Source organism: Mycteria americana, chromosome 1, assembly GCF_035582795.1.
Source record: "Mycteria americana isolate JAX WOST 10 ecotype Jacksonville Zoo and Gardens chromosome 1, USCA_MyAme_1.0, whole genome shotgun sequence".
Lineage (NCBI taxonomy): Eukaryota > Metazoa > Chordata > Aves > Ciconiiformes > Ciconiidae > Mycteria > Mycteria americana.
In genome coordinates this window covers 109,597,983-109,621,052 of record NC_134365.1, presented here as the reverse complement: position 1 = coordinate 109,621,052, position 23,070 = coordinate 109,597,983, and the positions used below count along the sequence as shown (strand labels likewise).

At 36.7% G+C, this 23,070-nt stretch overlaps 1 protein-coding gene across 1 annotated transcript in view; it reads right to left on the bottom strand.

Moving 5' to 3' along the window:
- ROBO1 (roundabout guidance receptor 1) overlaps positions 1-23,070 on the bottom strand; it is a 751,137-nt gene that overhangs the window by 256,180 nt on the left and 471,887 nt on the right. Inside the window, exon 4 of the mRNA XM_075516480.1 lies at positions 15,895-16,221. Within this exon, the coding sequence (XP_075372595.1) occupies positions 15,895-16,221 (327 nt within the window). The remainder of the gene's footprint in view (positions 1-15,894; positions 16,222-23,070) is intronic.

The window sequence follows — 23,070 nt, the reverse complement described above, 5'->3', positions numbered from 1 at the left end:
GCCACAATACAACGCTGAACTTAGGGCCAACACCACACACTGGCAGGAACAACCCCCTGTTCGCTTTTATAGAGGAAGTTGTTACTGAATTCCAGAGAGGCCGTCAATGCAGTTTAAAAAAATAAGTCTTTGGAAATAATAGATGGACAAAATTTTACGTAGCTTGGACAGAGCCACTAACAGCAGCTTACTTGGTTTGTTTGGACTCTGAGGAGTACCAAAAGCCTGAGATCCAGAAGAGAAGACAAAGGACGGCTCATTAAGGACTAAACTGCAGGTACAACAGATAGCATTATCAGAAAGCAGATATACTTTGAAGAGCCCCCAGAAACAGGGGATGAGGGGAGGAAAGGGAGGAGGCATGGAGCCCTGAGGGCCTGGCACCTTCTGCCACTGGGCAGAGCGTTTCATTTTCCTGCACAAGTCCAGCTGGCAGATCTGATGCAGTTGAGTGCCCACTGGCAGAGGTGACTGAGGAACAAAATATTTATTTCCTGTGTACTTTGCGCACAATGTTTTACCTACTGATTTACTTCGTGGGCACAAACTGTTTAGACTTTCTTCAATGCCTCAGCTGTTGTCAGGGTAGTACGCATATATATAGCTTCTTAGAGACAGAATTGCTGCATCTACTTGCATGTAAATATAGTACTAGTTGGAACTTCCATATAGTATGAATTGACTTGTAGCCTCAAGTTACCTCTTAACATTTGCTTTAATAAAACTATCCTATGTTGAGCAGAAGTCTCACATATACCAAGCTTTTGAAATTTGGAATCATTTGTGCAACTGTTTTCTGAGCCCATTCTAATTTTCCAATGTCCTTTTTCATGTGTGTATGTGTGTGGACTCAGCATTCCAATAATGGTCTCACCTGTACTTCACCTCCCTACTCGTATTTCCCAGCATAACTTGGGAAAAATATTGTTATGCTATCTAATGTGATTACAGGTACTTTTCAGCATCAGTCCCTTACAGACTATGGTCCCATAACGCTAAACTTCTGAACACACACCTTTCGTGTTAGACTATGATATGGCATTTGAACGCAAGCGTATATACTTGCCAAGCCATTCAGTTCAAATATGGAAAGTACACTTAGCTTTACCACCACTTGTTTAGCCATCAATATTTGTCTTACGTGCAAATCCTGCAAGTTGTGACTAATGATTATTGGGTAAATCCATTTTGAGCTATGTAGTTCTACTTCAGTGACTCCTTCTACATATATCTATTAACTTAGCAGTTTTGTGTGTGTGTGTTTAGAGGAAATGGTCACTGCTCGATTCTTTCTATAAACCAGTCAGATAATTTGAAGAAAAGTAAATCAGTTTTTCACCATTAGTTTACACTACTCTTCTATGGACAAGCTCTCCTCACGCTCCTCTAATCCTCTATGAAGACTGGTTTAAATCAGGTTTCTTTTTTTGTCATAATTGAAGTCAGGAAAAGATTAAACTTACTTTCTTCTTTCCAGTAACAAAATATTTAAATGATGACAGCATACTGAAGGAGCAAAACCAGGGACTATGACTCCTAATTACTGCTCCCATTTTCTACCTTCTTAACTTTGAAGCTCTGCATCTATTCCATGACATAGAGCAGAAATATGCATGAGTTGCAACTCTCCTTCTAGAACGGGGAAAACTAATTGACAGCCTAAAGGCTGAATCCAGCCCCACAAGACAGTTGTACTTGGCTCCCACAATGGCCTAGAGCAAGACTGCACATCATGTACTGCACTAAACAATTTGCTTAGCCACAGGAGAGCAGGAAAGAAAGAAAAGGGAGTGAGGAGAAGTAGGGGGTGGCAGGAACAAAAGACCGTGGGTGATGGCTGACGGGCCAAAAATGGAAGCGTAACCGTTCCAGCACTTCGCCACCTTCCTGAGTTGCCTATATGGAGAGCAGTCAGCGCAGAGCAGAGCTGGAGCAGGCTGGGTCCTTCACAGGCTCTGCCCTGGACTGGGCTAACCCAGAGGAGGGATCGCTTCCTGCTGCGGTGACTGGGACGATACCAGGCTCCAGGGTCCACGTGCCTTTTGTAACAGGCTTTTAAGAGGTAGCTTTGCTAGACCCACTACATAAATAGGGATGACCAGGAGGGAACCAGTGCCCTAAGAAACCCTACAAACAGAGGAGAGTAAGCCAGCACCATTCCTGCATGGGACCTACAGTCTCTCCAAAGGGGGGTCACACTGCTGGAGCAGAGAGATAGTCTCGATGTTCCTGCTCTGGGAACAAAGTCCTCTTCTTCACATCCACTATGTATTAAAGCAAGGGGGCTGAATTTGACTTTATAGGCTTTTGCTTAGCATGGGTGAAATTAAAATCAATGACACTCATCTGCTTCTGCAGGAGCAGTCCTGAGTCCAGCAAGAACACACCAAACTGAAGGGAGAAACGCAACTGTCCCTGTACCAGGCTCTCCAGCACCTTCTGTAGCACCTATATATTATTAGGGTTTCTCTCTTGTACCTTTCTCTCTCTGGACAATGGAGGGTTAAATATACAATCATCTTGATATATTCATCTGATCCATGAGCAGCTGGCGGGGGGGGGTGGGGGGGGGGGTGGGGGAGTAGGAAAAGAAAAAAAGGTGGCCCATAACCAAACCACAGGGAATCAGCAATCCAGGCTCTAGAGGAATAAATCCATAGAAGGAAAATCGAAAATTACAAGTTAGAGAACTAAATTTATATCCCAGCACCACCCAAAAGGGCTAATTTTTGAAGCATTTCAAAGGACTTCCAAAGTTATTTGCAATTAGTGCTAAAAATAGCTACAAAACATTTCAAATAGTCCTTAAAGCAGAGTGATGAAGAGCAGTCTCGTGAGGAACAAATGTAACAGTGAGCGAGTTCCCATTCTCTCCACAGCTGACAGACATCTTTGTGACCCTCCGAGACCAAGATTTAATTTCTCCTGCCTCAGTTTTTCTGTCTAGAGAACAGCAATAGTAAGACCTCCTTCCTTCCCAAGTATGAGTATATTTGAACATTTATAAAATGCTTTTAAAAACTTGATTTGAAATACTTACACAAAAGCAGAGGATTGTGGGCTTTTCAGGGTACTCTTGCAAAAGAAAACGTCACAAAGTAATGCTAAGATACTGGAATCAAAGTGCATGCATTGATTCTCCTTCTTCTGTACACGGACAACATTTACTAAAATTAGCTGCCCTTTATGATTTTTTTTTTTATTTTTGGAAAATATTGTGACTATTTTTGGTTTAAAAACCTAATTACTTCAGTTAGCATTTTAAAATGAAGTAATTTGCAACGCCTACCATTACACCTTTTATTAACATCAAAGGACTGGTTCAGTCCATTAATAGTGAAAAAGCTACATATTGAGGAGATTTTGATTATATTTATTTTACTAGCCAATTCCACGATGGCAGTGTTGAAGTCTGCTTCTTCAATAATTATTAATATATGTCTAGTACATCTTACTTTACAAGGAAATTTTGCTATCATGTCAAGTATCTTGCTAAAAATGCTGCTTGATGCTAATTTTTGAAAGGACAGTCTTTTCCACTGTTTTTTAATTTATGTTTATTCAGAAAATGGTACATAGGTAACTTTTCATATATTTTGAAGAAAATCTGATGAGTTAATAAACCAAAACCATAGTTATTAGAAAGAGAAGTCCAGAAAAGGACATGGTTTTATAAAACATCTTAGTAAAGTCACACTATCAGTGGAGCCTTTCCTGTTTTAAAACCTTGCCACAGACTACACCAAAGAACTAATTCCACTAATAAAACTGGAGCCAAACAAATTATCTTCAGATAAAGATGTCTACGAGAGAGACTTGCTAGTGTCTGATGAAAAATTTAAGAGCAGCACGGTATTCAAGGAATCTGCTTAATTATTGCCATCCTACTCTTGTGGCATTTTTAGTCTACATATTCTGTACACTTTAGAGTGAAACAAATTATTCATTTTTTTGACAGAGAAAAACCTGCAGGTTTTTACTAAATACTCTATCTGTAGTGTAATTGTTGAGTAAGGATAAGGCATTGAGCTGAATACCAGACTTTTAACACTAACAGTTTCTGCCAGTAAAGCGTTTACTAATACGTATTAAGGAACAAAAGCAACCAAGAATGCCTTTGCATCTGGAAATGGTTACACAAACCAAAATGGTAACTGTGTATAAAGGAGCACAGTCAGATATCCCTCAGATTTTTTTTTATAAGAACATGGGTTAGAAAAAGTATGACACTTTTGCCTCTTTCTTTTTTTGTTAATTGGAATATTTTTTAAGTTGTAAATTAATTTAAAAAAAAAACATTTTTAGTGTTTTTTCCACTTAATTATGAACTTTTGGAACTGAATTATAGCAGGCATATAGGTAAAATATCAAATTTCAGTCAAGCCAGCTCTAGCATACAGCTCCCCTCCAATCACTTTTGATAGCATAGAAGCACAAAGAAGCCCAGTTTAGAGAGTCCACATGTGTTTAATCTTTGATTAATTGAACAAAAACTAAGCGCCTCCAGACGTATTTCTTTTAATCAAGGGAAAGATATCTTTTCAGTTGCTTTGCTAGTAGGAGAGAGTCAGCAGATGTCTGTTTGGTCTAAAGGGAATTTCTCTTTCTCTGGAGAAAACAGTTTAAATAGGAGAGGAACAGCCATATGCTGACTATGCACTGCTTAACAGATGACGTAGAGAAGCATCTACTACCACAGGGAGTGGAACAGGGCAGTTTTCAAATTAAATTTCTTTCAAATTCAAAGCAATCAGCTGAAATCAATTTACATACAGGATGCAAGTTAAGTCAGACAGTTCTCATCTAAACAGCTCACAGACACAAAGATGCAAATCTATCTTTGTCAGCAGTATGATTTTTAAGAAAGGTTTTAACATGATGACAGTAAAAAGAAAGAAAATCAATTTCTTCACAATTTTAAATACAGCTGATACTTTTGTTTTCTGGGGAATGATGATTCAAATAGTAATAAAATATCTCATGGATATGAAGTATTTGCCAAAGGTTCTAAATTCCCAGAAAAGGGTATTGGCACAATGCAAATTTATCTCCAAATTTAGCTCAGAAGTAAGACTTTCAGTACTTCAGGAAAACATGTTTTAAAATGTATGACTGGGGAAAAAAGCATCAGAACAACCAATGCATGAGGATTACTAGTCAGCATTTTATTTGTCTGACTTTATTCTTTTGCCTATATCCTTTTGCATACAGGCCTATGTCCTATATTATCACTTAGGAAATGTAAACACTAATAAAAATATAAATTATCTCCTCCACTTCATCTAGTTCTACCAAGACATCAGGGGGTGGGGTGGTGGTGGTGGTGTGGAGATCAGAGTTTAAAGCAGAAACTGGGGGTGGGGGGGAATATACTAGACATCTGTTAGTTGAAAACCACATACAAAAACTCCCTTGGACCTGAGGAAGCTCACCAACCAGAAAAAAGAGGAGACAGCCAATAGTCCCAATTCATTTGATAACTTCCACCAAGGAGGTCCCTCTGAACTCTGCTTGAGGTTCCATCTTTCACAGCCCACGGGGCACACAGGCTTGAGATATTAAACAGCATGTCGCCTAACACCGTGGGAAGGGAAGGAGAGTATGCAGCAGAGACTGAAAACAGACTGTGGTATCAAAGCCTCCATTTCTTTCTTTGTATAACTAGGATGCCTGCCTTTATTGGTTTTTATACTTGATTATACTTGATTCACGTTAACAGTACTAATTGTCTTCCACAGGCTTCTGAATAGCAACAGCAAAACTAAGGAGAACTGTGGTATCAATTCACTATGTTGGTTGGAGTCAGGAAAGTGACTTACATGTCTATCTCAAGCTCACGCTTGGAAAGGTAGGGGTCTTTAAACCTGAACAATTTTAATTTTTTTTTTTCTCTGAAACTAATGACCGATGAGTCTAAATCTGCAAGGCATAGCTTCCACCTTGTTCTAAGAATCAACTTCTCCAGTTTTGGTTCAAGGTTTCAGATAATCTTTTACCCATCAGAGTTGCCATTCCACAGAAAGACTGCCACCACGTTCTTTGATTTATGAATTTGCTGAACTGCATGGCAATTTCTGGCAAGAGTACAAAACGCATAATTTGCTTGATCATCCATCCCAGCATGGTCACCATGACATCCTAAATTACTCATCAGCTTAAGAATAATCAGTATAGTCACAGTATCATAACCGATCAAGAACTCTGTTGGCTAAAAGCAACCTAAATGCCTCTGTTCCGCATACTTTCTGGGAATACACAAATTTGTAAGAACAGCTTTCTTGGGTCGGACAAAGTGCTCATGTAGCCTATTATTATGCCCTGACCTTGGCAGGAGTAGATAATTGCATTGAATAGGAATCTTTCACTTACATGATCTGTTTTCACAGTAGTTGTATGTAAGTCTCGTATGTTAGCAGCATCTAGAAAAAGCTTTCATTTGTTGTATCAGTACCATGGTTATCCACTAACAGTAACACTGACCTGTGAACTCCTTTGAGTACAGAATTAGCTATAATGCTCAAATATGTTGACATACATCCTCAATAGAAGTCCTCTTAGTCTGCTTCCAAAAGATATTGAATCTTAGCACTTCCGAAGTAGTATGAAACATATAAACAGTACAGGCTTCCAAACATCTCCATGGAACAACTAAAATCCTACAACGCTAATCTTACAACTGTAGGCCATACAACCTTCAGATCTTTAAAAATTGCTCTTACATATTCCCAAATACATACAAGTTGTATTTTAGATAATACATATAACAATTTTCCTTTAAGAATAGAGTTAGACATAACTACAAAATGAAGTTCTACCATACAAAATTGTGCCAGTTAGGAAACATATTTAAGTTATGGCATTTCCAGTCCAGCTTTGGTGTTTTGGTTTTCTGTTGTTTTTTTGTTTTAAATCTGTACATAATTTTATCCCTCAATGCATAAATTAACCTTGTAACCCTCTTCACAGCATGAACATCCAGTAACTCTGATAAGGCACATTCCTTATTTTATTCATTTATTTCATGAGTACAGGCAAGACTGAATCATTAAAACTTCACCAAGCAATACTAAAAAAAGTAACTCTTCTTTTTGTCTCCCCCACTGCCCCCGCAAGGGTGGGCATTTGCCTGAAGAAACCTAGCCTTTGAACAAAACGATAAATGAAAAACCTCAAAAGAAGAAGGACCTTTTGGGATATCTTAAAACCAACTGCATACTTGAAACAAAAACCATCCACAACTGTTAAGAGACTTTGCCAAATCAAACTGTAACCAACATAAACAGCATATTTGCCATACACAGGCTTTCATTATATTTTGCTGCAAAGTACTACATACAGCATGCAGGTGCAGCAAATCGGCTCTTTCTAGTAGGAACCTCTGTACCAGCATACTCGGAAACTTATCATCCATCCTCAGCAGCCTACAAATGGAGGGGAGACTCTCTTCCCAAAGAATTTACTGTGGCATTTTTGCTGCTGCTGACAAAGTTCAAAAAGAAACTCCAGAACCTACGGTGGAAGTAAAAAGCAATAAAGAGGACACAGAGCAGACAAAGTAATCATGACAAAATTGAGTTAATAAACCTTTTAGTGAAATGGCAGTACGGAATCATGGCTATAGTAGCAATGTTCCACCAACAAGCGAGGGGGCTGCCCTCCCCAAGGCAAAGACAGAAAAGATAATACTAAAACTAACAATAAATACCATAAGAAACACTGAGAGGTAGTCAACAGAAGTTGAGGGTATTTTTTCCCTGATCTGATGGGGTATGAACAGTAAAACAGCATGCAAATGAATAAAGTCATTAAAAACATTTTAGCACAGCTTTTAACAACAAAATGCTTAAAGTTTTGTTAGTAAGAAATGTGAAAATATAGTAAATGAGGTAGCTGTTGGAAGCACAGAAAATGTAACAGCATTATGCAATACGTACCACTGTTCAGCATGGTCACTTACATAGATCTGTTGATCATGACAGCAAATAAACAGAACTGTTCTTCTGTGGTTCACCCAATGCTAAAAAGATATGGCCTGGTAGGACAATATACCGCCAACAATATATTTAGTTCCTCTCTTCCATGAAGAAAAACACAAATGTTTTGGTTAAAAGGGCATATTTTTCTCTGAGGCCATGGGTGCCTCAAATTGTGGAAATTGTGATACATATCCAAAATGTTTTGTTCATTGTCATGCAACTGAAAAAGGGATTAACCTGTTGTTTGCCTGATTCTTTTAACACACCAGTGATTGCACATAAGGTGTAATTTAAAACAGAACATTCATAAAAATGTTAACAGTATTGCATAATTTGCAGCTAACAATACGAACAATAACTCAGGGAGACTATCTTGCCCAAAATTAATGGGAAGCGAGAAAGAATTTTGCAGCTAATCAAACAGCTCATATTCTGCATAACACAGGAAAATGAAGTACAGGAAAGTCACCACTGATCTTTAGATTCTGTAGCAACTTTTTCTTCATCTGCCAAAAGAATTTCAGAACAAGGAGGGGTATTTCATTTTACCAACAGCAATTAATGAGGCTGCTCATGAAGCCATCCTCTTCACAGGATGGTTAACTCTGTTTCTCATAATTCAAAGGAACTTGAAGTGTTTTAATGATAAGACACCTACGCTGACTATACGCCATTTTTATTCTTTTAAATCATTTTAAAACTGCAACAAAGCATTTTTAAAACTAGAACAGTCACCTAATACGTACTGAAGATTCTGTTACAACAGTGACAAAGCTACACATGAAAGAATCATGCCAAATTCCCTGGTCATAAATATATGTCTTCTCTGAAAACTCATTATGACATGGCAAGGGATGAGGGGAAAGAAAAGGAAATAGTCTAATTCAGTGGTAAATATCAGATTTCATATCTTGATTTCATTGAATAAAACCATCTTAAAGTAATTCATCTTGAAGTAACTCTGAAACTTGACATGGACCATGTGTGGATTGCTTGCATGAAGGTAAATTCTGTTCATAAAGAACACGAACATAGAGACTCAACGCATTGCCTTCACATGTCAGGACAGTCCAATTTGAAGACAATCTAAAATTATGGCTTATTTCCACCCAGTATCAGAGATCACCCTAGCAAATTTTGTTCTCATTTGGAATCTCCTGAAATATTTTCTTCAGTTTGCACCATACTATGAGTTCAGACTGAATTATTTAAATGTGTCACTACCTCATTTTTAAACCACGTATTAGGACATTCATGGACGGCTCTCAGGACAGCCATGGAAGGCTCATGGAAGACCCAGTTTTCTAACCCTGAACTAGGAATATAATGGTAATAATATGATTAAACCTGAGTACTGTAGGAGCCATAATATTTAAGGAGTCCCATTTGCTGCACTGCTGCATTTCTGTGTACCCTCACTCCCCTATCTCCTTTTGTGTTTGGTTGATTCATATCAGAATTTAAAGAAGGTGTACAGAGTAGAAATATTTATATAAAAATATGAACTTAAACCCTCTCTAGTTTGTACTGAGGTTTAATGGGACAAAGAAATTCCTTATCTTTCACTTTACTTTCATCTTTTTTATAGGTGAAAGTAAACACAATTGGGTAAGCCTTCTTTAAAAAATGGGAGGTTTGTAAAGCATCTGCTATTCTCATTAGGTCTAATTCAATATGTGACAATATCACTATCAACTAATGAAAAAATAGAAAGAAAAAAGTACAAGGTTCACTTCTCAAACTTTCTGGGATGCAATACTAATATGCTTAAGAGCGAGAGTGCATGCATGCAAACACACGCTACCATCTAGAAAAAGGACAGTAAGTTTCAAAAAAGCTATTTTTTAGTTTCTCCACATTTTCTCATTCACTCTCAAGTCTCATTAGGACAACTAGTTTTCCTAGCAGTGACATTCAGTGGTATTTCCTAGTACTACTAATAAATTACTTCAGTTCCACAGTTACCAGCGAGTTGGTTAGTAAAGGAAGTAGAACATCTAAAGAGTAAAAATAAGGCTCTATGCATCTTTAAAAAATTAGGCGAGGGACTTAAAGGACTACATTGACATTAAAACTCTCAAAGTTCTTCAACTGACTGTAATGGCAGAGGAAAGTAATATACACAAATCTGTAAAAGTAGCTAAAATAACTGTTCTTGCTTTCCTCAAGCAGAGATAACTACATTATAAAAAGCAGCAGGTTTGCATGCAACTTTGACCGCAGCGCAAAGAAATTTCTCCTAAATGACATTACATCTTTGGTGAAACATGCTTCAGAGGCAGTTTATAGTAATCCAGGCTTACTATGCAGCTGCAACAAGCATTGAAAGAGTCAGGTTCCAGGTAAACCTACCATTGATAAACAGGTTTTAAGAAGCATTAGCAACAGCACTACTATTAAAACCTTCTATGCCTCAAGCAACTTTTGTTAATGCCATTGCTTGTGGTAAGCAATGGTATAGCTTCACTCAATGTTTTTGATATGTATGCAGGAGCTTAACGAGATTATTGTAAAATTGAAATTCATCTTTGTTATATAGGCACATAAGCATTTGAATTAAGTCGCCTGTTTATCAGGAAGACATTAACAGCTCAGGTAACAAAATCTGCAAATTTGTTCATTAATTTCAGCTTGGCTTAAAGCACTGATGCTGTCCAATGGCAGTGAGGAGCGCAAGTTTGCTAATGTAGCCTAACACCATACAGACTGAACATACAATGAAAACAATACACAAAGAAATATGACTTTTCATTTTGAGAAGGATATTACTGTTTTAGAACCACTGAACAGACAGAGCTGTTAACTCATCTTTCATATCACTCCTGTGCTATGTAAGGTTTTTTGTTTGTTTGTTTTTAAAGTCACAGCGCTGCAAGTCTATAACTGGGATATTCCTGGGATCTGATGTAGAAAGTATTTGGAGCATTATCCATTGTAAATTAAAACCAAATGTGAGCAAACTTTTATACACTACAGCTTACTTAGTGTAAAATAATCTGTTATTGAGGTTAGAGATAACATACATGTGTACGTACTTTACAAATACTTTTGCAAAACTATTGCTCTTGAGAAGCAAATCCATGTATCAATGGAACATAGAAACGTTGTGATAAAAGTTACCCTAGAACTTTCATGGCAAAAGTGAAATAAGTTTCTCTCAGAGAAACATGATTTGAAGCCGCTGACCAGCAAACATAACAAACTTCATTTGCATTTGATTTTTCTTAGCATCCTCAAAAACTTTAGAGCAGAGAAAGAAAGATGAATATACCCCTGCAGCTATTGTTGCCACTCTTGACATGGGTGGGTTTCTACATAATGCTACATAATAGACACCCATGAGATCCAGAGATACAAGTTTCCTCAAAAAGGAGGAAATGGAGGAAAACAAGGGAAAGAATTGAACGCTGAATCAAACTATCACACACCAATAACTGAATTTGGTCTTGATCAGGTGCATCCGTTCACCAGACAATCCTGACAGTTTAAGCATATGAAGCAGCTGCAGCCACCTTCCAGTCTGCTAATGGCTAACTCTCCACTTTTCAAAACCTACTTCTACTTCCCTACTGTGAAAAATGACTTTTGTTTCCCAACTATTTATGTGATAGCCAGAACGGTCTCCAGCTCTTATTCTGAGGATCAAGCATGGTTCCATTTTGTGCTCCCACCTGTAAAAGCTGACATTTACAGAGAGAATTACCCGGTTTCATTTTGAGAGGGACATGTCCTTTTCACGGTCTTTAGGACCTTTCACCACTGGAGAATGTGTCACTGGTAGGTAGTAACCCAAAACCAATTATATTCCTCAAAAACAAAACACAGAGCTCATTTAAGTAGGCCTCCAGTGCTCAAAAGGCTTAGTTCAGGAAGTCAAGAAGAGGGAGGCAATGACTATAGACTGTTACCTGATTATCCCATTGCACACCCTTTCTGGGCTACCCTACTGAAACTTCATTCTACTGCAAATTAAGTTTGAACACATACAGTGAGTCTCCATTTCAGAAATTTTGTGGGAATAACGTTTCAAATAAGGGTGAAACCAGTCAACTACAAAAAAACAAAATCCCCCAATTAAACAGGATTTACATCTCTTATTTAATTGACTTGTAATTCAGCTTTCTGCTGAGTTCCTATTTATGCAAATTTATATCCTTCCCATTTATGAAGATCTTACAGTTCTGAATTACAAAGAAAATGTCAGGTAATATTAAATTACAAAGCTATTTTGCTCAGAGCTGTATAGCTTAGAATAGTTTTACTAGTCTCTAAAGTATCTGAAAGATTTTAATTCTTGAAATATCAAGTGGCTAGCTATTTGCTCAGGGAAAGTTACAGTCCCTGAAACATAATCAAACAGAACATAGTCAGTGGGGGTTCAAGTACTTGTTTCATAGACTTAAGAAAGATACCACTCTTCACCAGCCAGAAGGATCATTTTGTTTTTAAGGCTTTTTTGGGGGTAGGGATGGGGCATGGTTTCAAGGAAATAACCACAGAAACTGCAGGAAATACAGCTGCAAAAAATATTTTTATATATATAAAATAACAGTAGAGAGAAGATATAACAAATCCCCAATGCTATGAGTAGACACATGGGATCTTAAAACATTTTGGAAGGGCCACAAGAGGCAGAGATTGGATAAGAAAGAGACTTAATTCAATTTGCTCATAATAAATGGTACTGAGATCATGTTCAATGATATTAATTGAGGACTACACTATCCTGACAGAGATACATATCAGTGGAAGAAAATGCAGCATCCTTTGGATTAAATGGCGTGCACCCCTCAGTCAAGTCATCAAAGAAAGGCTGATGAATAGAAAGGAACAAAGCAGAGGGAAAACTCTCTGCAATTTTATGATTTATTATTTTAGTCTCTCCCCCATTGTGGCTATCACATCTAAAGCTATCTTTAAAGTTCTTAAAATACACAAATATTTAAGATGATAAAATAGCTTTTAATATATTGCACTTCTGAAATTTTTGTAATTTTGACATCCCTCTACATTTCCTTCTTTGCAACAGTGGAATCTATGCACAGTGTACTCAAGGAACATGGCCACCTTATTACATAGGCAACAAATTCTTTGTGGACCATCTCAAAGAGGAGCATTGGAACTGCTTACAAAAAAGTTATCTGCATGAACGAATAACAGACATGAAATATTTTTTTTAGTATTAACCTGAATCTGAAGTCAAATCTACACATCCATTGAACAGTGAAGGAATGTCATCTAATTGAAGTTTTTACAATAAGAGGTGATGGAAGAAAAAGCTGTGATAAATTCCCCATCACATTATGAAACAAACTAGTGGAGACAGGACCTGCTTCTTCCTGTGAGAGCTAGCTGTTACAGTGCAAAACACACTTCTGCTTTCTATGTTTCACTAAGGTTTTTTGGTTAAAACTTGCAGCATCAAAGCATATTGGTCTTGGTAGTGTTAGGTTTACGGTTGGACTCGATGATCTTAAAGGTCTTTTCCAACCTATACAATTCTGTGATTCTGTGATATAATCAAATGAATACTCCAAATGATCTTCTGTACTTTGTAAATGGAAACCAAATAAAGGCAATTTTACTCTGTAAACATAGAAAAATTAAACTTTAACATAAGGATTTCTCAAACAGCAGCTGTATATGACTACATGTATACAAATGTAAATGCTGTGGTGCTCAAAACAGGTGTACTGAGAAGCTAATCAAAACAGTTTGCTGATTTGCAGCAATCCACTGTGAATGTAGCTACAGTTTATAATGATGAGAGTGTTAAAGCTCTAATGCACAGATTTTGAATTTAATGCAAATTTATTCCACCAGCCTTCAAGTCTTTCCTTGTTCCTCACCTCTCCTGTGCTATTTAAAAAATGCTTTGGTGCTTTTGCACTGTCACATCATTACCTTTTCTATTAAAATCATAACCTTTTCTGTTAAAATTCTTTGTCTATAATCTGCTGGTATACAATTAAAACTGTATACCATTATATCTACAAATCTTATTTCCAAATACAGACTGACATTTTTTTCTTACATTCTTGGTGTTCATTTTTTGACACTAGCCCTCAATATGAGAATAATTTTAGGCTGGATTAACAATTTAATGCTATAGTATTGTTAGGCAGTGTACATTTGAACCCCTTTAAGAAGATACTGATCTGTTATTTTTTGTCTTGAGTGTTGGCAGAGGCTCTTAAAAAAATTTGTGGTGACATCAATATTTTGTGGTCAGTTAGACTCTACTGTAATCACATGAAGATGACTTGAGGCAGGGGTGACAAACACATTTAGCAACTACACACCAGTTGAATTGATGCATGCCATAGTGTGCCACCCACTGAAGTCTACCTCATGTTTCTGGATTCTGATGAAAAATCGTGGAAGACAGAAATACTACATGCATTTCAAACATTACTTCAAGGTACATCACAAACCAAAAGAACATGAAATAAGCACAGCTGTGTCCACGCTGCTTTGCTGCATGGACAGAACATTAAAACTTATTTTAAGAATCAATGAGCAGTGCTATAAAGTAAACAACAGCAATTAGATAAAAATCAAAACCTCTTAAACATTAACACCGACTCAAAATTACACCTACAAGATACTGGATATAACATTTGGGAATAACCAATCAACAGATAATTTAAACAGGTTATACATTTACTGGATAAGCATACTTCCAGCTAGCCAGACACTAATTACTTTTATCACTAAAAGTGGTAACAAGGAAACAGCATGGCCATAGATCTTAATCATGTGTATTTACTGTATTTTATGTGATGCTTGAGATCCTTCTGGTATAAGAAGGATGAAAGTCCTTGGGATTTTCTGTGAATGCAAGTGAAACTAGACAAAGGGCTCAAGTAAATGCACAAATTTATAGTCTTTTCCTTTGTCTTCTGTGAGCATTATGAAAATCTAGCCCTTCTTCTAAAGTTATATACCAATGGTGGCATTTAATTTGCCTAAAAGTTAGGAGCCTCATCAGAGCTAGTTAACAATAATGAATTGTTTAGTCAACAGAGATCAGTGTTTTCAGAGTGCGACTCACCCAGTTCTGTGCTGGCTCTTCAACATGACACCAGATGAATTGCTACAGATTACAGAGGAAGCCTATAAAAGCAACTGACAATAGATACCTAACTTTTGAATTACAAGGTTTCCTCTCATACTTCAGTACTCCAAAACTGATATTTTTTGACCTACACTTGTCCCTCCATATGAATGCTTAAAACCCTTTCATGTACACTCTCTTTCTTTAAAATAAGTATAGAGTTTAAAGGGTATACAGGAAGAGATAAGCATTACAAAGTGATGTGAACATACTTGACTGCTCCTTCCGTTGGCCAAATACTTAGAACTAGAGAGATAATTTGTAGGCCACTTCTTGGGGGTGGGGGGGGTGGGGGGAGTGTTTCTAAATCTGCCATTATTTTTTTCTAGTGTTTACTTGTGCAACAACAATTCCAAAGGTACACTATTAGATCAAATTCTGGCTACCCTGCCTCCTATTACATTTTGTATGGTTCTCTGGAGAGGAAAAAACATCTATAAATTGAAATTAAGTATACAAAATCTAACAAACATTAAGTAATCATAATTGCATAGAAGCATAAAAGTAGTGAGAACACACAAAAATGCCTAAATTTCTACAGTGATACAATACCTCTCTTCTGACTATTTTTCTATTTTCTTATCTCTGTATCAATAATAATTAACCATGTAATTCCTTCATTACTTTCAAGTCAATGCCTCAGAGGTAGCTCATACTTGTTTTATCTTCAAATAACATCTAAGCAAGCAGCTGTTAGCAAACGGGGGGGGGGGGGGGGGGGAGGGGGGGGAAGGAAAGGAAAAAAAAAAAAAAAAACACCCCACAAAAAAAAACCCACACCACAAAAATCATTGTACTTACTTGCCACCTCCAGCGACGCATTATGACTTACAGCTTCCCCAAGGTAATTCCTTGCCACACAGACATAGACCCCTTCATCTGGCCTACTCTTGCGCCCATGGACTATGCGTAAGAAAAATAAAGATCCGCTCGGCAGCAGCATGCGGTGGGAGCGCGGATCATCCTTGTCCGTTTCCACTCTTTCTCCCCCCTTGTACCACTCAATGGTGGGGGTCGGCCTTCCTTCTGCTTTACAGTTTAAAGTTGCCGGTTCTCCCTTGGAAACAATTAGATCAGAAGGGTGTTCAACAATTCGAGGTGGGAAATCTTCTTGCCGAAGACGGGAGCCTGCAAGATAAAAATGCAAAGTTTTCTTAGGAGATCGTTGCCAGGTACAGGCACTGTGTTTTGCAATACAATTACTTAACCATCACCCCGTAGTACAGGATTTAATAAGAACAGCTATTAATTTCTTTTTAAAGTGGAAAAAAAAACCCAACCCTTAATGCACTTCATTGTGTGCAAGGTTGTCCCAAGTGACAAAAAGCATTTTCAAAAGCATTTTTTCAACAGGTGACCTATATTAGTGAACTAATCTGCCATGTTCCTATATCACATCCATTTTTATATTGATTTATTCATGTATATAAATTTATACATACATGCATATGTATATGTAGAATTACCAAAAAACTAATCTGACAGATACTCTACAGACATCAGACCATGCCTACCAGCAAAACTGGTACTGCTCTAATTTATAACACAAAGTCATAGTCAACCTCATTTGACCTTTTAGAAAGCCCATTAATTCATGGCAATGTCTGCAGAGTAAGTCTAGTATCTCCAACACCCACAAAGTTGCTTTATTTTACTTGTGATATCAGCTCTTTTTAGTCACTTTTTAAGCAGTACTATTGTACTATTTAGGTACAAATACACGGAGGGCCTGAGCACTTCTTACACCTCTTGTGTCAGGGAAAACTCAAACAACTTTTTACATTATAAAATTTTTTAGTGTCTCCAATATAGAACTCTGATACAATGTGAGACAACAGTACCAGCGATAAAAGAAAAGTTACAAGCAAACAAGATACTCTTCTAGAAAAGCATTCAATTTCAAACTAATTTAAACTGCAAGCTGATAATTGGCATGAAAAAAACCTGTAATAGTCTGAATAGATATATACCACAAAAGAATATGGCAACCAACTGGGTGCCCAAGAATTCCAAATTAGGAATAGGCAGCTACCAAAACTTCCGGGGCTTTAAACTGTTGGCTCAATTTTAAATTACTGTTTTCCTTATTTCTCTCTTTCTTGATATACAACTTTGCCACGGATAAAATTAGTGTCTTGGGTCACTAATTCCTGATTATTACAATTTTAGATGCCAAGATTCTTTATTAACATTAATAACATGGTTTTTGAGCAGCTGAGAAGCACCAGAAAGAAATACAAGATCTATTCACTGCAGGTTAATAGACCATAAATTGGTATGGAAAAAGGGAAGGAGACAAGGAGAGGAGAGTCCCAGAGAGAGCTCGGTTTTCAATATATGCTATATGTGTGTGTATGAGTATAATGTATATAATACACATATATAAAAAAATTAAAATATTCTAAAATGTAGAACTCTACATGAAAGTTTATTTCATATTTTCTTCACCTCAAGATAATCAATTCAAATTAAATGTTACACTAATTGGCTAGCATTAACTGCACATTCCCAAATCTTGTATGGCTTGACTACACTGAAATATGTTTGCATTCCGTATGCAGTAAAAGAAGATAGTGTTATATGAACATTACTGATCATTAAATACAAAATAACTCAAACAGCAATAAACATACTCTTTAGTCCTTTGAGGAAAAATAATGTAAGTAGTATTGTATTTAGGACCATATTCCTAAATTATAAGAAATATTTTATCATTTATCTAATTTCCTGATTTCTGTTCAGATATTCACAGTATTGCAAGACTTTGTAATTATAGTTTAGCAAACAAGTAATTATATTTTACATTTACTTTTACCTACAACTGCCTGAGACATGAAAACTATAAGTATGGGTAGACAGAACGGAAGCCAGGAAACTCCCAAATCCTTTTTCTGGTTATAGACCACTGTGCAGCCCAGCCCTGCACTTCACTATAAAGCGAGATTTTGAGCTGCACCTCCTAGAGGTAGGGCACAAGCTAAATCCAGTGAGAGGAGAGCTAAAAGTACAAGAGAAGAAAATTGTGCCAACCAGCACTGGTCTTTTGCAGTAGCTAAAAAAGGCTCTAATATACTTCTGTTTGCCCTGAGAGCACATCTCAGTCATTGCAAACTGCATTTGTGTCTACTCATCATGAACTTTTAAACAGCATTTGTGAAAAGCCCCTCATGCAATAATGCTGCCCTCACAATTGGGGTCACCAAATTCAGATGTCTCTTTCCAAGGTAAAAATGCCTGGACAAGGATAAAAACTTTATTTCATTTATACTTTTACTCACTTTTATGTACCTCACAAGGAAAGGCACAGAAACAAAGGATTAGAGAACTAAAATCAACTGTTGTAAGTCACTCTGGAAATATAAAAATCCAAGTTCAATGTAAAATGTTTAAAGATAGTTAAGAATTGTTTTAAAAAAACAAAGTTTGTACATATGCTAGTATGTATCACGTTTGTATTTTCACAGATTATACTAGTCAACCAGCATACAATATAGTACAAGTGTCCTGTCGTTTCTGTCAGCCTGGCCCAGATCACAAATAAATGAAATACCATTTTCAGATATATTGTATGCACACTTTCCATACTGATGTTCAAGTCACTGTACACTAACTACAAGTAATGTACAGAATGAAAGTTTAAAGACTGACCTCTAAACTTCCTTGAAAACTGAGACTCAAAACTTTTTTTTTTCTTTTTTTTTTTTTTTGGGGGGGGGGGGGGGGGGGGAGGGGGCGGGAATACTCAGGAAACTCCAGGAATGCTCATATATTTTTTAAATTTCTTTGCTGGGTAACATTAGAGGAGTTAAAATGACAGAAAAGTCCATTAATTTTTTTTTTTTTTTAATCTTAGCATTTTATAAAGTAACATTTCTCTAGAAAATTTCATGTAATTGCTTGAAGCAGAAAGGGACAAAAGTTGCACGAGTAGTTGACTGGCACATAGTGAGCATTAACCACAGATTTAGTGACAACTGCCTGAGGGGTATAATGGCCTTGACAACCAAGTTATAATCTTTCTACATATCTATACTATTTTTAATTTTTTTTAAAAAATCTTTTTTTCCATTTAGCCTAGTTATTTAAGCTGCATTTACGTTTTTACTGAGAAGCAGCAGCTTCAATTATCAACATAAATCTTACAGTGGGCACCAATCCTGTAATTTTCCTGTCAAAAAATCCTTCCCAAGGGGATATTTGGTAAAAAAAAAAAAAAAGAAGCAGAACACCTATTACACACTGGATCTGCCATTAAATATACAACAGAGCTGCTTTTTCTTTCCCCCAAAGATGACAGCACTGGGTTATGGGAACTAACCAACTTGTGTTCTCTGCTTTTATTACAGTTCAAGTCTTTCATAAAAAGTCAACAGGATGCCACCAATTAAAGTATGCCATACTAATTATTTCATGCTGCTACTTAAAAGAACAATTATATGAAATCATGTTTCCAGTTTCTTGGACTGTGCCACAACTATTTTTACAAGAATTCAAACACTGAAATAAACAGATGTGAAGGTTCAAAGAAAGTTAGCATTAGATGAATGCTAAACTCATAGAGGCAAGATTTGCCTTTATTCCCACCTTAAAAACCTCCTGTTGGTAGCATATACAAATATAATGTATTGAAAAATAGCAGAGAACGTGTTTAAATAGGAAAGCTGATGATATCAGGGGCACAAACACTGTGCTGTCCTCCTTTAGGGGGAAAACAAAAAAGTTATGTGCCACTGGAACAAAGTGCCTCAAATTTGAACCATGCAGCTTAAGACGGTTAAAAATCAAGACCATATCTACAGTCAATCTAAACTTCAGCTCAGATGGATACGGAAAACCTGATTTCCCAATATCTATATATCTAAATAATAATTTATCCTGTCTTATAAAAATGCTGCATGACAGACTGTGTCTTTATCCAAGTGCCAAAGAGCCAGTATACTCTTGGCCCCGTTTCTTCTCCATTTCACAAGTACAGCATTTAACACCGATTTTCAGAGCACAAGATCTCAGCAGTTTTCTTCTATTGAAACACTTTACATCGTAACATAAGACCTGAGTGACTGACCTAATTGCTATCAAAGTTATTAGTAAAATGCTAACAAACAAAATCACAGGTTTAAAATCAATCATAATTCATCAGAACATAAGAACATTCCCAATTCCCCAGTATTTCCACTACATACAACTTAACCTCTTTCAGAAACTTTTCAGAAAGTGGGGGGAATTTTTTTGTGGTTTTAAGTTGACTGGAAAGATGTTTCATAACTCTCTTGCTCTAGTGGTTAGAAATCTTTCTCTAATCCTCAGGTTAAACATATCCCTGAGTAGTAAATACCTCATTCTTCCTGTGCTTGAGCTGCCCTTTAATTCAGATCTCTCCACACAATTCTTGGGATTTTAGCCCTTTGACATGCAGATTGCAACCTTTTCCTTTTTTACCATCCTCTAGGATTTTGTGTTCTTGTTGCTGTTAGAAATGAACAAACTAATCTAATCTGGTTTTCCCCTCATCAGATTCGCTCACCTTTTAGTCACCTTAAATTCTAGTTTGAGTTCATCCTTTTTGAACATGGAAGACCCAAACCATACACAGTTAAGAGGCAAGCAGACTTTGAATACTATTTCAAGCACACACTGCAAAGCAACGTCACATCACATTACAGGGGAAAAATAACTAAAGAAAAAAATCAAAGTATTTTTCTGAAAGTGGCTTTTCTGCTCAAAGACACGCAGCTAAGCTAACCTAACCTATTGGGTTTACCTGTTCTCACAGACAACAAATAATTTTCAAGGAAAAACAACAAGGACAAGGAAGATCCACAGAGATCTTGTCCCACTCACTCTCTTTCTCTCAACTTCTCCAATTTTAAAATATTTTTACTCTTCATACTACCCTTGTTCAGCCTAAATAAAACATCTTGCAGGCTACAAAGCTCAAGAAATCAGAATAGTGCATATTAAAAAGCAACTATTTTGAAATTTCCTTTACAGGTATTGCAGTCTTCCCTTCCCAAAGACATGAAGTAATTAATGAAGGCAGTAATGCCGTGCCTTTGGATTTTCCCAAAACAGTCAACAGTGTAAGAACAGAAATTTCAGTTTTGAATTCTACTTTGGCATAAAGCACAAGAGCCAAAACTGCATTTAACTGATATTTCTGAAACACTGATTTGAGAATTGAATTGGTCATTGTATCACTTTGGACTCAGAAAGTAGTTCTTCGCACAGAGAGTTTCATTTACAACAGTTGTTCATCTCTAACAACTGAGTATTGAACATACATAGTGTAGAAAAAAATAAACTTATGCTTTTTACCTAAATCCTGCCATTACTTTGCACAGTCATAACTGTGAACATTTCTACCACTATTTTAAAAGGATGCCACCTTTATGAACAAAAATGTCAGGTGATGAAGGTGTTACAGTCCTGCAAGTGAGCAGGTACTTGTACACTAAGGAGAAAAATGAAAAGTTGGAACATAACAGCACTGTTGTATCAGTTGATTAATGCCCACCCAGGACTGCAGGTTTATTGAAATGCATTTTAAGATGTGTTTAATGGTTCCAAATACTGATCTGGGAATAGATCCAGTTCTTCCCAATAACTTAGATACCATAAACTGTGACAAGCAAGGCTCTCACTTAGATGAGTAGAACCTGCAATTCCTCTATGTGTTCCCAATGAAGAGTAACATCTCCACTTCTCTTTTTAAGCACACAATGGAAAACAGGTGAGCAAGATGTAACTAAAAAGAAAAGCACTGAACACTAACTGATCAATCCTACCATGAAACCACTGCGAAGTTCCCTGAAAAAGAAATTGTTCTTTTCTCAGTTTACACCATTATGTCAAGAAATCCTTTTGTTTCCCTCCTTTAATTGCTATTGGAGTTCCTGTTCCTAGTGAGAGATGAAATTATTAATAAATGTTCTTTTTCATTATTTCTGTTACTAAGGGATATTTTTGGGCAAAGCAAGCTGCACTTTTATAATCAGACTCTGTATTTAAATATAAAAAGAAACTTTGTGGGCCTTGGCTTTTAAACTTAAGTTTTAGGCACCCACAAAACATTTTTCCCCACTTAGAAAGATAACTTTGAAGTATTTTACGTTGCTAAGACACTATGAATTACAATTACATTTCTGTCTTGGCTACCACACTATCAGGAGATGTCAGAAACCAATAATTTACTGTACACTTATGGCTGGAAAAAGACTAGAATAACCACAGAGAGACGGAAGTTTTAAGCCACATCTGCCTCTCTCTGAAACAACGGATTAAATGGGAGCTGTACTAAAATGCCTCAAATCCAGACTGACCTTATGCCTGGCTCTTATTCTGAGAGAAGATGTAACCCAAACATTAGAAGCTATAGACATTCAATTTACACAATACTCATGTACTGGTCAACTGAACAGGAGTTAGATGAAGTATTATAGCAATAAGCTAAATAAACAAGGGAGAAAAATAAAAACCATTTATACATTATGTTGTTTTAAATGGTTTGTTTCTGTTCTTTATTCTGCAGCAATTCTGAACATATATGATTAGGTCAGAAAAAGCCATAAATTTTTAGGCAAAAAGACTTCTGGGAAGATGTACGGCATCTTATAGTTATTTAAATACTCTGCCTGGTAGGAATGAAAAAAAATATTGGCAGGTACTGTATTGCACAGATACTAACCCTGAATCTTTGTTTTAATACCTAAAGACATATTTCCCAGGAGATGCTCAGAGAGACTAGCTCTCTGAAATAATCACTTTTAACAAAGAAGCTGAAAGCGGCAACAGTAAGAGTCATGCTTTAGTTTCTTAATCCAAAATTAAACACAACTCTTTAAAATTGCTCTTGAACAAACAGTTTATTTTCAAGAGACATAGCTTTACAGTCAATCTTTGTTACATGAACACATGCTACTGGTTTGTCCAGCAGTTAGCATAAATAAGTCCTGACCTGGTTATTCATTAAATTAGCTA